The sequence below is a fragment of the Oncorhynchus gorbuscha genome, linkage group LG26, assembly GCF_021184085.1.
Source record: "Oncorhynchus gorbuscha isolate QuinsamMale2020 ecotype Even-year linkage group LG26, OgorEven_v1.0, whole genome shotgun sequence".
Taxonomy (NCBI): Eukaryota; Metazoa; Chordata; class Actinopteri; order Salmoniformes; family Salmonidae; genus Oncorhynchus; species Oncorhynchus gorbuscha.
Window position 1 is genome coordinate 4,965,993 of NC_060198.1, and position 14,848 is coordinate 4,980,840.

At 45.9% G+C, this 14,848-nt stretch overlaps 2 protein-coding genes across 3 annotated transcripts in view; both read right to left on the minus strand.

The window, feature by feature from the left end:
* Positions 1-634: 634 nt before the first annotated feature.
* LOC124015209 (putative mediator of RNA polymerase II transcription subunit 26) overlaps positions 635-14,848 on the minus strand; it is a 49,580-nt gene continuing 35,366 nt past the window's right edge. Inside the window, exons 5-8 of the mRNA XM_046330250.1 lie at positions 1,251-1,399; positions 897-1,055; positions 780-816; positions 635-703 (exon numbers count right to left, since the gene is read on the minus strand). Of these exons, the coding sequence (XP_046186206.1) occupies positions 807-816; positions 897-1,055; positions 1,251-1,399 (318 nt within the window). The 3' untranslated portion in view covers positions 635-703; positions 780-806. The remainder of the gene's footprint in view (positions 704-779; positions 817-896; positions 1,056-1,250; positions 1,400-14,848) is intronic.
* LOC124015212 (activating signal cointegrator 1 complex subunit 2 homolog) lies at positions 12,114-13,620 on the minus strand. Of its 2 annotated transcripts, XM_046330259.1 has the most exons (5): positions 12,901-13,620; positions 12,730-12,818; positions 12,376-12,534; positions 12,259-12,295; positions 12,114-12,182 (listed from the first exon to the last, which is right to left on the minus strand). In XM_046330259.1, exons 1-4 carry the CDS (start codon positions 13,312-13,314, stop codon positions 12,286-12,288), a joined length of 672 nt encoding a protein of 223 aa, XP_046186215.1. In that variant the 5' UTR covers positions 13,315-13,620; the 3' UTR covers positions 12,114-12,182; positions 12,259-12,285. The 2 variants fall into 2 exon arrangements, with proteins under 2 accessions (XP_046186215.1, XP_046186214.1); XM_046330258.1 differs by having other exon boundaries at positions 12,376-12,818.

The following is a 14,848-nucleotide window of genomic DNA, read 5'->3' on the forward strand; positions in this document are numbered from 1 at the left end:
AAAAGTGTTAATTTGACAAGTATATTCAGAGTTCTTAAACATGTGTAATTGACATAACTATCGAAAGAATTTCAAAAAAACAGTCCAGAAAGCACTTTAAGGGGTGATAAGTTTGACAAAATCATTTTATCCAAATTTTGCTTTTGGATGTTGACTTGGGTTGCATTTGCAATATGAAAAACCACAGTGGAGCGCACAAATCAACGGGTGGGATCGGACACAGTGTATATGGTTTGTCCAATGCCAATGACTTCCCATTCATTTGTCCATTTCAGGGGGGTATTCCCTTACATTTAATAAACAATGGAGGCCACTGTGTTCTTAGGGCCCTTCAATGCTTCAGACATTTTAGTACACTTCCCCAGATCTCTTAATCAGGGATTTGTCTGACAGTCTCACTGTATACAATGCATGCCTACATCTAAAGTATGAACATATGAGGAATGTCTGACAACTCACCCCATCACAAATGCTCTTATGTAGACCCAAGCTTTTATTTTGAATCAGTAGCAAAGGTAAAAGATGAGAACACCAAAGAATTAACTGAACAGTAGTCTTTTTTACTACGGACTGCACACCACCTGTTCTCAATTAGCAAGCAATGGACATGAAACATTTCAAAAGAGACAAGGCATTTTTTAAAGTCAAATTGTTTATTGATTCCATCACACTAGAGTAGCAAGAACACCAGCAACTTCCTGGTCTAAAAAGCAGAAAGAAATGCAAACAGTGTCAGCAACACAGAATGTTAAGTAACAAATGTCAACAACAATACTCACCATTAGAGCTTCTAGAGGATGAATCCATTATATTTCCCTGTTGATAGATATATGGTTGGTACAAAGGCCTTCAAATTCAGAGAGCAAAGTTCAGAGCAGGTTAAAGTGAACCATTACCTTGCAGAATCCTTCACTCGTGTTGGATATATGCTTGGTGCACCAATGCTAACATTACCGTCCTTGGGAGCATTTCCACTGTCAACAGGCATTGCCTCCCTAGGAGTGTAGCTGATTTGGGAGACTCCAGTTCTGCCATTCTTGTAGTGCGATTTGAAACTGTAGGAAGAGATTGGGATGACACCCGACTGTTCAACAATGCTGGCCTGAGAACTACCAGAGGCACCATCTTCAGTGCTTTCGTAGTGCTTCTGCTGAGAATTTGGGGCCAGTTGCTGCTGGGAAATTTGGGCTACATGCCAAAATTGCTGAGGAATGGGGTTGGGTTGTTGCTGGGCCATTTGAGCTGGATACCTCACTTGCTGGGGCTCGGCGGCCAGTTCCTTCTGCTGCTGGGGCTCGACGGCCAGTTCCTTCTGCTGCTGGGGCTCGACGGCCAGTTCCTTCTGCTGCTGGGGCTCGACGGCCAGTTCCTTCTGCTGCTGGGGCTCGACGGCCAGTTCCTTCTGCTGCTGCCAGCTCTGCTGCTGGGGCTCCAGGAGTTCCTTCTGCCAGCTTCATTGCTGCTGGGGCTCGACGGCCAGTTCCTTCTGCTGCTGGGGCTCGACGGCCAGTTCCTCTGCTGCTGGGGCTGCCAGTTCCTTCTGCTGCTGGGGCTCGACGGCCAGTTCCTTCTGCTGCTGGGGCTCGGCCAGTTCCTTCTGCTGCTCGACGGCCAGTTCCTTCTGCTGCTGGGGCTCGACGGCCAGTTCCTTCTGCTGCTGGGGCTCGACGGCCAGTTCCTTCTGCTGCTGGGGCTGGAGTTCCTTCTGCCAGTTCCTTCTGCTGCTGGGGCTCGACGGCCAGTTCCTTCTGCTGCTGGGGAAATGGAGATGGATGCCACATTTGCTGGGGCATGGCGGAGGCTGCTGGTTCAATGGCGGCCAGATGATTCTCCTGTTGGAGCATTTTAGCTCGATACCACATTTGCTGGGGCATGGCGGTCAGTTCCTTCTGCTGAGGTTCAGGGGCCGGTTGCTTCTGATTCAGGGGAATTTGAGCTGGATGCCACGCTTGCTGGGGCGTGGTGGATGGTTGCTTTTGCTGCTGAGGTTCAGTGGATGTTCGATTGTTGGACATTTGAGCTGGATGCCACACCTGCTGAGGTTGCTGGGTTATGGTGGTTGGTTCCTTCTGCAGTAGAGGCTTAGGGGCTAGTTGCTTCTGCTGGGGAAACTGAGCAGGATGCCACCCCAGCTGGGGCACGGCGGTCGGTTGCTTCTGCTGCAGGGGCATTAGAGCAGGATGCCACACTTGCTGGGGCACGGTGGTCGGTTGCTTCTGCAGTGTATGAAATGGATTCCACACTTGCTGGGGCACGGCGGTCGGTTGCTTCTGCTGCAGGGGCATTAGAGCAGGATGCCACACTTGCTGGGGCGTGGTGGATGGTTGCTTCTGCTGCTGAGGTTCAGTGGATGTTCGATTCTTGGACATTTGAGCTGGATGCCACACCTGCTGAGGTTGCTGGGTTATGGTGGTTGGTTCCTTCTGCAGTAGAGGCTTAGGGGCTAGTTGCTTCTGCTGGGGAAACTGAGCAGGATGCCACCCCAGCTGGGGCTCTGCGTTCGGTTGCTTCTGCAGCAGGGGCATTAGAGCAGGATGCCACACTTGCTGGGGCACGGTGGTCGGTTGCTTCTTTAGTGTATGAAATGGATTCCACACTTGCTGGGGCACGGCGGTCGGTTGCTTCTGCTGCAGGGGCATTAGAGCAGGATGCCACACTTGCTGGGGCGTGGTGGATGGTTGCTTCTGCTGCTGAGGTTCAGTGGATGTTGATTCTTGAGGGGCATTTGAGCTGGATGCCACACTTGCTGAGGTTGCTGGGTTCTGCAGTGGTGAAATGGATTCCTTCTGCAGGAGGCTTAGGGGTCGGTTGCTTCTGCTGGGGCATTTGAGCAGGATGCCACACTTGCTGGGGCACTGCGTCGGTTGCTTCTGCAGTTTGTGAAATGGATTCCACACAGGGGCATTTGAGCAGCATTTGATGGATGCCACACTTGCTGGGGCACGGTGGTCGGTTGCTTCTGCAGTGTGTGAAATGGATTCCACACTTGCTGGGGCACGGCGGTCGGTTGCTTCTGCTGCAGGGGCATTTGAACTGGATGCCACACTTGCTGGGGCATGGCGGTCGGTTGCTTCTGCAGTGTGTGAAATGGATTCCACACTTGCTGGGGCATGGCAGTCGGTTGCTTCTGCAGTGTGTGAAATGGATTCCACACTTGCTGGGGCATGGCAGTCGGTTGCTTCTGCAGTGTGTGAAATGGATTCCACACTTGCTGGGGCATGGCAGTCGGTTGCTTCTGGTGCATTTGAAATGGATGCCACACTTGCTGGGGCACGGCAGTCGGTTCCTTCTGCTGCAGGGGCATTTGAGCTGGATGCCACACTTGCTGGGGCACGGCGGTCGGTTCCTTCTGCTGCAGGGGCATTTGAGCTGGATGCCACACTTGCTGGGGCACGGCAGTCGGTTCCTTCTGCTGCAGGGGCATTTGTGCTGGATGCCACACTTGCTGGGGCACGGCGGTCGGTTGCTTCTGCAGCATTTGAGATGGATGCCACACTTGCTGGGGCACAGTGGTTGTTGGCAGGGGCATTTGAGAAGGATGCCATACTTGCTGGGGCACGGCGGTCGGTTGCTTCTGTGGTATTTGAGCTGGATGCCACACTTGCTGGGGCACGGCGGTCGGTTGCTTCTGCTGCAGGGGCATTTGAGCTGGATGCCACACTTGCTGGGGCACGGCGGTCGGTTGCTTCTGCTGCAGGGGCATTTGAGCTGGATGCCACACTTGCTGGGGCACGGCGGTCGGTTGCTTCTGCTGCAGGGGCATTTGAGCTGGATGCCACACTTGCTGGGGCACGGCGGTCGGTTGCTTCTGCTGCAGGGGCATTTGAGCTGGATGCCACACTTGCTGGGGCACGGAGGTCGGTTGCTTCTGCTGCAGGGGCATTTGAGCGGGATGCCAAACTTGCTGGGGCTCGGCGGTCGGTTCCTTCTGCTGCAGGGGCATTTGAGCTGGATGCCACACTTGCTGGGGCACGGCGGTCGGTTGCTTATGCGTCAGCATGTGAGCTTGATGCCACACTTGCTGGGGCACGGCGGGCGGTTGCTTCTGTTGCAGCATGTGAGCTGGATGCCACACTTGCTGAGGTTGCTGGGACATGGGGGCCAGTTCCTTCCGCCCGATGGCGGCCGGATGTTTCTGTTGCGCTTGCAGTTGAGATTTTGGAGACTTATAATTGCCATATCCTAGAGACTGAAGTGATCCTGCATAGAGCCATGCTGCATTAGAATCCAGTGCAGGAGACCAATCACCTAGGTAAAAAATATAAACTGTAAAATGCCAGCCTTTGAAGGTTATGGAACTGCGTAGCTGTTATTTGAAATGAACTCACCTTCTGATGTAGAACACGTTATCCCTCCAATTAGCAGGCAACAAAGCCAAGAAACTCTTCAGGAAAAAGAATGTATGTTATAAACATAGCTACCTGTAACACCTGAAGGACAAGGGAAACAAACTAAATCAATACTTAAAAACATACCTGAAAGCGATCCCAATCATCACAGCCATTTTGCCCTCAAAACCTCACCAGTATTCAGAACTAATGGTAGGCATACGTCCTACCAGAATATCCCTTTTACTATATTTGCCAGATGTTTGGTTGCTCCTTTTAAAGGAATCCCAGACGCTTCTAATGTCGTTGGCTAATTAAGGACAGCTGTCAGCCACTGAACTACATTCAATTTCTATTTCCAAATTGACCCCTAAATCCTACACCTTGATCTAAACACAAGGATTTAATAGGGATAAGCAATATGGCCACAATTGCATCCAGCCTATCAGAAGGCAAGGAGAAGCAATTAACATATTGCTTTACCCTATCTGATCATTTCAAATGCCCATAAGTGACTAAGTGGTAGGTGTAGGAGCTAGGGGTTGATTTGGAATGCAGAAATTTACTCAGGTCTGGTTGATTCTCTAATTGAGATCCTGACAGGTTTGACAGCCCTTACTCTAAAGCACGTGTCAAACTCATTACACGGAGGGCCGAATGTTTGCGGATTTTCACTCCTTCCTTGTACTTGATGGCTGAATTAAGTCCACCAATTACTCCCCTCACCTACAGTAGTTGTCTTGGTCTTAAATGAAAGGAAAAAACAAAAACCTACAGACACTAGGCCCTCCATGGAATGAGTTTGACACCCCTGCTCTAAAGTAGGAAACACATTTTGTCTTAGCACTTCATTGATCGGTTTAAATTATTGCTTGTACAAAATTCACTTGGCTCATTTGAGATTAGAGGCTGAATGAGCAGTTAGGCACCATTATTTTACACATGCCTTCTTTAAAACCGTGTGTTTCATTCAGCATAGCAACATTAGATGGATAACAGTTTCATTTGCACAAAGTGCAACATCTTAGACAAATTCTGATTTCAGACAGACACCAATTAATAAACACTCATGTTATGCTTTTGATGATCTGAGTCTTTAATTTTTCAGAGGCAAACATACAGTAGGGCTCGTTTGAGTGGTAAGGCTAAAGCAACTGACTGTAGACCAAAGTCAAGAAGTAAAGTCAGGAGAGGTGCATCTGCGACAACCGAAAGTCGGATACTAACTTCATTTTCCAACAGCAAGGCTCAGTTCACCATGGCAGTGTTGCCATTGTTTATAAAAGGTTTCCTTTATAATGTAAAACTGTGCTTTGACATATGCATTGATGGGTCTTAGATTTTTAGACTGGGTATCTCTAAAATGCTTTGTGACTACTGCTGATGCAAAAAAAGGGCTTTTAAGAAATACATATGGTTGATTGACAGATTTGTATTATTATAAAAATAATATAACAATATTATTATTATCATCATAATCTTTATTATTATTATATTACAGGTGAGACATACCCAGAAATGTCAACATCTTGGCAAGTGCTCAAATCTGTACAGCAGCCCCAGACAATCATGTACAGTAGCTCCAACTTACAAGAATGGGTTTACAAGGCAGTGATGAAAAAAGTTTATATGAGCGCTAATTAAAACATACAATGATATATATTTGATACAATTACCCATTCAAAACTGTTGTTACAAAATCACTTCTCATTGTGTTCATTTCAAGGTTTCACAAACATAAAACAACTATCTAGTTAATGTTTCTCAGACTAACACACTGTTGAGTTTCCTATTTACTAAAGAACAGTCATTAAGACAAAACACAAAGAGTTGTAATATAATCTGTATACATGTCATTCTATACTGAAGACAGGTCCACTCTGAAAGATTTTTGATGATGTTAATGTGATAACACATTCTTTATTCATCTCTCAATTTAGGATAATATCATGTATTTTTTACTTTACTGAAATTGTATTATTTATGTTGTCTCATACCATGACAATACACTAACTTTTTCGGACATTCGGTGTCCGTTTTATAAAATAATCAAATTTTGGTCATTTTTCCACTGTGCCGGAAAATCCCACAAGAGGGCATAAGCAATCATATTGCAATTGTACAAAACATCACGAATCACGACGTGGCCTTATCTCCAAAACTGAAAATATTTTGAAGCCAAAACTTGGTGAGCGTAGGTTTGGCATAATGGGCAGTTGGCCCCGAACAAGATGGCGTCTAGGCCTCAACGGTTTTTGAGTTATGGCCATTTCTCTGGGATTAAAGGTCCAAAATGAAAATAGAGAAATAATTTTTCCACTTCACGTCAAAGTCAAGGAGCCTCCGGTGTCAATAAAAAAAGAACCAGCCATTTATCTATCGTCATTTAAGAGAAATCGTACGATGACAGATTGGTGATGTTCACGGATAGGTGTTTTTTTTTCAACGGTTACAGATCCAGTTGCGGGGTGGTCTTACGAATCTTTTTAAAGTGTGCTGCGGAGCTCTGCGAGATTTGTGTGATTTTCTATGATTTTCTGAAATAACACACACTCACTAAACCCTCTGTAAATAACTCCGTTCTTAACGTAAAGACTTAAAACTCAGGATTCTGTAAAGGCATACCCCAATCAGGATATTAGTTTATTTATAGCTTCCTGTGCCAACCGGAAGTGCCTTAAATGGTGTCACAGTGGCAGTTTCCAAGGGTTAAAAAGGTCAGATCTTTTCAAAACTTCATATGTGTGACTAGGTAACCATCATGAACTGTAAATCAGTCATTTCTCCCAACAGATGTCAAAGAAAATCTCTCACACGCACACACAGCAAGGATGGAGTGAAAAGTGCGGTTCTCAAAGACACAGAGAGCAGGCAATGGCATAAACATAATCTCTAGGCCGTGCCGAGTTCAACGAGATATCCCGCTTGACCGTAGCTCGCTCGGTCTGAGCGCAGCGACCATTAGAAAAGTAGGCCCAAAATGAAGCCTGCCCCACAACGTCATTTGCTTTTGGGTGACAGTGAGAGAACCGTTAGGGTGAGAAGCACAATTCGACCTCAGGTACGTTCCTAAGGTCCTCCTGATCCATGCAAGCCTAACCTTGACCGTGTGGCATTAACCCTTAATAGTTAAAATAAGGTGTTTACTTCAAAGAGTTTGCATTGACTTCTCTCCCCATAGGAATACATTGCCTGCACCCCTAAATTCAACCTGAAGTCTATATGGGTTATGAATGCCGTATGAACCTGTCTTTGATGACAGTCCATCAGGACAGTATGAGGTCTACCTGTGTTGATTCTAAGCTTCCTGGACCAACCGGAAGTGGTTCAAATCATCCTAAAAGTGTTTTTTTTTCCATTACCTGCCTGCAGTTTGATAGACATAGTGCATTCAACCCTGTGTAAATCAGTCAATTCTTAACGTAAGGACTTAAAACTCAGGATTCTGTAAAAGCATAGCCCAGTGAGGATATGTCTTGACTTATAGCTTCCTGTGCCAACCGGAAGTGCCTTAATTGGTGTCTCAGGGGCTGTTTCAAGGGGTTAAAAAAGTCAGATCTGTCCAAAACTTCATATGTGTGATTAGGCAACCCCCATGAACTCTAAATCAGTCATTTTTCCCATAAAATTTCAAAGGAAAACTAAATCACAGACACACAACTTGGAAGGAGGGACGTATTGGGGTTTGTAGAGACAGACAGTGCCTCCAATAGTTAGCTTTGTTCGAGCTAAAAAAGAACCGTCAGACCTAGAGTTCGAAACTTTAGAATCCTGTTCTAGACCTCAGGTCGATAGTGCGTGGTGAGTTACGTGGCTCTAGACGGTTCTCGGACCGAGAAACAGCTTCGTACATTTGCAATGACTTCAATTCATTTTGACCATTACGAAAATGGCGACATTTAGAAATGTCTCAGAGACACAAGACTAGGTGCATTGCGACCGTCTCGGCCCATATAGACAGACCCCAACGTTTCTGTCCGATAGCTCATTCAAGGACCCCGTAGCAAGTCATGGAAAAAAGTGGATTTTCAGCACCAATTAGGGTTTTCAGCACCAATTAGGGTTTTGCTCGGACACCAAATGACCGATCGAGCCTGAAACTTAGGATTCGGGGTCGCCTCAGCTAGGCCTACACGTAACATAAGAAATGGACCCGCAGCTAGAACGTAACTACATGTTTTATGTTTTTTATGGTTTGAACCAAAGGCGTTGTGAATTTTGGGCCAGCTCTGAAGTGTGTGATAGTTGGCTACTAAACAGGTTGGAAAAAGTGGGTTTAGTGTCAATTTGTATCAGTTTGGTGTCAGAATGACATCTAATTGACTGGTGGACACTGACTTGCTAGTTGACTTTTGTACATTAGCAATATGTTTAAACGGTGAGGTACCATCACCAAAAGTGACATTCTGAAATCAACCCTAACGAGCCATTGAGATGAACCAGAATCACTGCCCAGCCATCCCGAGTTCATCGGGCCAGTCAATTTCACATTCCTGCAGGATTTTTATAGCATGACAAATTCGTGATGGTACCTGCCCATTGAACCATATTGCAAATGCACATTGACTTTGCAAAAGTGAGAAAACATAAACAAATGGACATGATGAAATCAACACAACGAGTAATGGAAATGTACAACTATCACTGCTCTGCCATCCTGTGTTCATCAGACCAGTCAATTTTGCATTTTTGAGCATGTCAAATTTCATATGGTAAATGCACATTGAAACATATTGCAAATGCACGTGCACTTACAATATGATTCTATAGTGAAAAAACATCACCTAATGTTCATGATGAAATCAACACAACGAGTGATGGAAATGTACAACTATCACTGCTCGGCCATCCTGTGTTCATCAGACCAGTCAATTTAGCATTTTTGAGCAAGGTCAAATTTCATATGGTAAATGCACATTGAAACATATTGCAAATGCACGTGCACTTACAATATGATTCTATAGTGAAAAAACATCACCTAATGGACATGATGAAATCAACACAACGAGTGATGGAAATGTACAACTATCACTGCTCGGCCATCCTGTGTTCATCAGACCAGTCAATTTTGCATTTTTGAGCAAGGTCAAATTTCATATGGTAAATGCACATTGAAACATATTGCAAATGCACGTGCACTTACAATATGATTCTATAGTGAAAAAACATCACCTAATGGACATGATGAAATCAACACAACGAGTGATGGAAATGTACAACTATCACTGCTCGGCCATCCTGTGTTCATCAGACCAGTCAATTTATCATTTTTGAGCATGTCAAATTTCATATGGTAAATGCACATTGAAACATATTGCAAATGCACGTGCACTTACAATATGATTCTATAGTGAAAAACAATCACCTAACGGACATGATGAAATCAACACAACGAGTGATGGAAATGTACAACTATCACTGCTCGGCCATCCTGTGTTCATCAGACCAGTCAATTTTGCATTTTTGAGCATGTCAAATTTCATATGGTAAATGCACATTGAAACATATTGCAAATGCACGTGCACTTACAATATGATTTATAGTGATAGTGAAAAAACATCACCTAATGGACATGATGAAATCAACACAACGAGTGATGGAAATGTACAACTATCACTGCTCGGCCATCCTGTGTTCATCAGACCAGTCAATTTATGCATTTTTGAGCATGTCAAATTTCATATGGTAAATGCACATTGAAACATATTGCAAATGCACGTGCACTTACAATATGATTCTATAGTGAAAAACAATCACCTAACGGACATGATGAAATCAACACAACGAGTGATGGAAATGTACAACTATCACTGCTCAGCCATCCTGTGTTCATCAGACCAGTCAATTTTGCATTTTTGAGCATGTCAAATTTCATATGGTAAATGCACATTGAAACATATTGCAAATGCACGTGCACTTACAATATGATTCTATAGTGAAAAAACATCACCTAATGGACATGATGAAATCAACACAACTAGTGATGGAAATGTACAACTATCACTGCTCAGCCATCCTGTGTTCATCAGACCAGTCAATTTTGCATTTTTGAGCATGTCAAATTTCATATGGTAAATGCACATTGAAACATATTGCAAATGCACGTGCACTTACAATATGATTCTATAGTGAAAAACATCACCTAATGGACATGATGAAATCAACACAATAGTGATGGAAATGTACAACTATCACTGCTCGGCCATCCTGTGTTCATCAGACCATGTCAATTTTGCATTTTTGAGCATGTCAAATTTCATATGGTAAATGCACATTGAAACATATTGCAAATGCACGTGCACTTACAATATGATTCTATAGTGAAAAACATCACCTAATGGACATGATGAAATCAACACAACAGTGATGGAAATGTACAACTATCACTGCTCGGCCATCCTGTGTTCATCAGACCAGTCAATTTTGCATTTTTGAGCATGTCAAATTTCATATGGTAAATGCACATTGAAACATATTGCAAATGCAGTGAAACATACAAATGCACTATAGTGAAAAACATCACAAAATGGACATGATCAACACAACGAGTGATGGAAAGTACAACTATCACTGCTCGGCCATCCTGTGTTCATCAGACCAGTCAATTTTGCATTTTGCATTTTTGAGCATGTCAAATTTCATATAGTAATTGTCCATTGAAACATATTGCAAATGCACGTGCACTTGCAATATGATTCTATAGTGAAAAAACATCACCTAATGGACATGATGAAATCAACACAACGAGTGATGGAAAGGAACAACTATCACTGCCCGGCCATCCCGAGTTCATTAGGCCAGTCAATTTTGCATTTCTGCAGGATTTTTGAGCATGTCAAATTTCTTATGTCATTTGGCCCACAAAAATATTCCTTATGCACAATTTAAAAAAATATATAAAAAAATATAATAAAATTGGACAAAAGTATATTCATACAGTTCTTACACATGTGTAATTGACAAAAAAAATGAAAGAATTTCAAAAACGGTCCAGAAAGCACTTTTTAAGGGGTGATAAGTTTGACAAATTTCATTTTTTCAAAATTGTACTTTTGGACATTGACTTGGGTTACATTTCCAATATGAAAAACCCCGGTGGAGCGCATTCGCCCCCTGTTGAATTTTTTAAGTGTTACAACTGGCAATTGCCATATGGCATTTGCAATACACTTTGCATGAATCAACGCCGAATTGGGTGGTATTGGCCAATGTGTATATGGTTTGTCCGATGCCAATGACTTGCCATTCATTTTTGTCCAATACAGGGGGGACTTCCCTTACATTTAATAAACAATGGAGGCCACTGTGTTCTTAGGGCCCTTCAATGCTTCAGACATTTTAGTACACTTCCCCAGATCTCTTGGGGTTCTGTAGCTCAGTTGGTAGAGCATGGCGCTTGTAACGCCAGGGTAGTGGGTTCAATCCCCGGGACCACCCATACGTAGAATGTATGCACACATGACTGTAAGTCGCTTTGGATAAAAGCGTCTGCTAAATGGCATATATATATATATATATCTCTTAATCAGGGATTTGTCTGACAGTCTCACTGTATACAATGCATGCCTACATCTAAAGTATGAACATATGAGGAATGTCTGACAACTCACCCCATCACAAATGCTCTTATGTAGACCCAAGCTTTTATTTTGAATCAGTAGCAAAGGTAAAAGATGAGAACACCAAAGAATTAACTGAACAGTAGTCTTTTTTACTACGGACTGCACACCACCTGTTCTCAATTAGCAAGCAATGGACATGAAACATTTCAAAAGAGACAAGGCATTTTTTAAAGTCAAATTGTTTATTGATTCCATCACACTAGAGTAGCAAGAACACCAGCAACTTCCTGGTCTAAAAAGCAGAAAGAAATGCAAACAGTGTCAGCAACACAGAATGTTAAGTAACAAATGTCAACAACAATACTCACCATTAGAGCTTCTAGAGGATGAATCCATTATATTTCCCTGTTGATAGATATATGGTTGGTACAAAGGCCTTCAAATTCAGAGAGCAAAGTTCAGAGCAGGTTAAAGTGAACCATTACCTTGCAGAATCCTTCACTCGTGTTGGATATATGCTTGGTGCACCAATGCTAACATTACCGTCCTTGGGAGCATTTCCACTGTCAACAGGCATTGCCTCCCTAGGAGTGTAGCTGATTTGGGAGACTCCAGTTCTGCCATTCTTGTAGTGCGATTTGAAACTGTAGGAAGAGATTGGGATGACACCCGACTGTTCAACAATGCTGGCCTGAGAACTACCAGAGGCACCATCTTCAGTGCTTTCGTAGTGCTTCTGCTGAGAATTTGGGGCCAGTTGCTGCTGGGAAATTTGGGCTACATGCCAAAATTGCTGAGGAATGGGGTTGGGTTGTTGCTGGGCCATTTGAGCTGGATACCTCACTTGCTGGGGCTCGGCGGCCAGTTCCTTCTGCTGCTGGGGCTCGACGGCCAGTTCCTTCTGCTGCTGGGGCTCGACGGCCAGTTCCTTCTGCTGCTGGGGCTGCTGGGACGGCCAGTTCCTTCTGTTCCTTCTGTTCTCTGCTGCTGGGGCTCGCTGCGGCCAGTTCCTTCTGCTGCTGGGGAAATGGAGATGGATGCCACACGAGCGGAGGCTGCTGGACAATGGCGGCCAGATGATTCTCCTGTTGGAGCATTTTAGCTCGATACCACATTTGCTGGGGCATGGCGGTCAGTTCCTTCTGCTGAGGTTCAGGGGCCGGTTGCTTCTGATGCAGGGGAATTTGAGCTGGATGCCACGCTTGCTGGGGCGTGGTGGATGGTTGCTTTTGCTGCTGAGGTTCAGTGGATGTTCGATTGTTGGACATTTGAGCTGGATGCCACACCTGCTGAGGTTGCTGGGTTATGGTGGTTGGTTCCTTCTGCAGTAGAGGCTTAGGGGCTAGTTGCTTCTGCTGGGGAAACTGAGCAGGATGCCACCCCAGCTGGGGCACGGCGGTCGGTTGCTTCTGCTGCAGGGGCATTAGAGCAGGATGCCACACTTGCTGGGGCACGGTGGTCGGTTGCTTCTGCAGTGTATGAAATGGATTCCACACTGCTGGGGCACGGCGGTCGGTTGCTTCTGCTGCAGGGGCATTAGAGCAGGATGCCACACTTGCTGGGGCGTGGTGGATGGTTGCTTCTGCTGCTGAGGTTCAGTGGATGTTCGATTCTTGGACATTTGAGCTGGATGCCACACCTGCTGAGGTTGCTGGGTTATGGTGGTTGGTTCCTTCTGCAGTAGAGGCTTAGGGGCTAGTTGCTTCTGCTGGGGAAACTGAGCAGGATGCCAGCAGCTGGGGCTCTGCCACGGTTGCTTCTGCAGCAGGGTTGCATTAGAGTGGATGCCACACTTGCTGAGGCACGGTGGTCGGTTGCTTCTGCTGTATGAAATGGATGCCACACTTGCTGGGGCACGGCGGTCGGTTGCTTCTGCTGCAGGGGCCACACTTGCTAGAGCAGGATTCTGCCACACTTGCTGGCTGGGGCATGGCGGTCGGTGCAGTTGTGAAATGGATTCCACACTTGCTGGGGCATGGCAGTCGGTTGCTTCTGGTGCAAATGGATTCCACACTTGCTGGGGCACGGCGGTCGGTTGCTTCTGCAGTGTGTGAAATGGATTCCACACTTGCTGGGGCACGGCGGTCGGTTGCTTCTGCTGCAGGGGCATTTGATAGGATGCCACACTTGCTGGGGCACGGCGGTCGGTTGCTTCTGCAGTGTGTGAAATGGATTCCACACTTGCTGGGGCATGGCAGTCGGTTGCTTCTGCTGGTGCATTTGAGCAGGATGCCACACTTGCTGGGGCACGGCGGTCGGTTGCTTCTGCTGCAGGGGCATTTGAGCAGGATGCCACACTTGCTGGGGCACGGCGGTCGGTTGCTTCTGCAGTGCATGTGAAATGGATTCCACACTTGCTGGGGCACGGCGGTCGGTTCCTTCTGCTGCAGGGGCATTTGAGCTGGATGCCACACTTGCTGGGGCACGGCAGTCGGTTCCTTCTGCTGCAGGGGCATTTGAGCTGGATGCCACACTTGCTGGGGCACGGCGGTCGGTTCCTTCTGTGCAGGGGCATTTGAGCTGGATGCCACACTTGCTGTCAGCTTTTGCAGCATTTGAATGGATGCCACACTTGCTGGGGCACAGTGGTTGTTCTGCAGGGGCATTTGAGAAGGATGCCATACTTGCTGGGGCACGGCGGTCGGTTGCTTCTGTGGGCATTTGAGCTGGATGCCACACTTGCTGGGAGCTGGATGCCACACTTGCATTTGGGATGCACGGCGGTCGGTTGCTTCTGCAGTCTGGATGCCACACTTGCAGGGGCGGTTGCTTTTGAGCTGGATGCCACACTTGCTGGGGCACGGCGGTCGGTTGCTTCTGCTGCAGGGGCATTTGAGCTGGATGCCACACTTGCTGGGGCACGGCGGTCGGTTGCTTCTGCTGCAGGGGCATTTGAGCTGGATGCCACACTTGCTGGGGCACGGCGGTCGGTTGCTTCTGCTGCAGGGGCATTTGAGC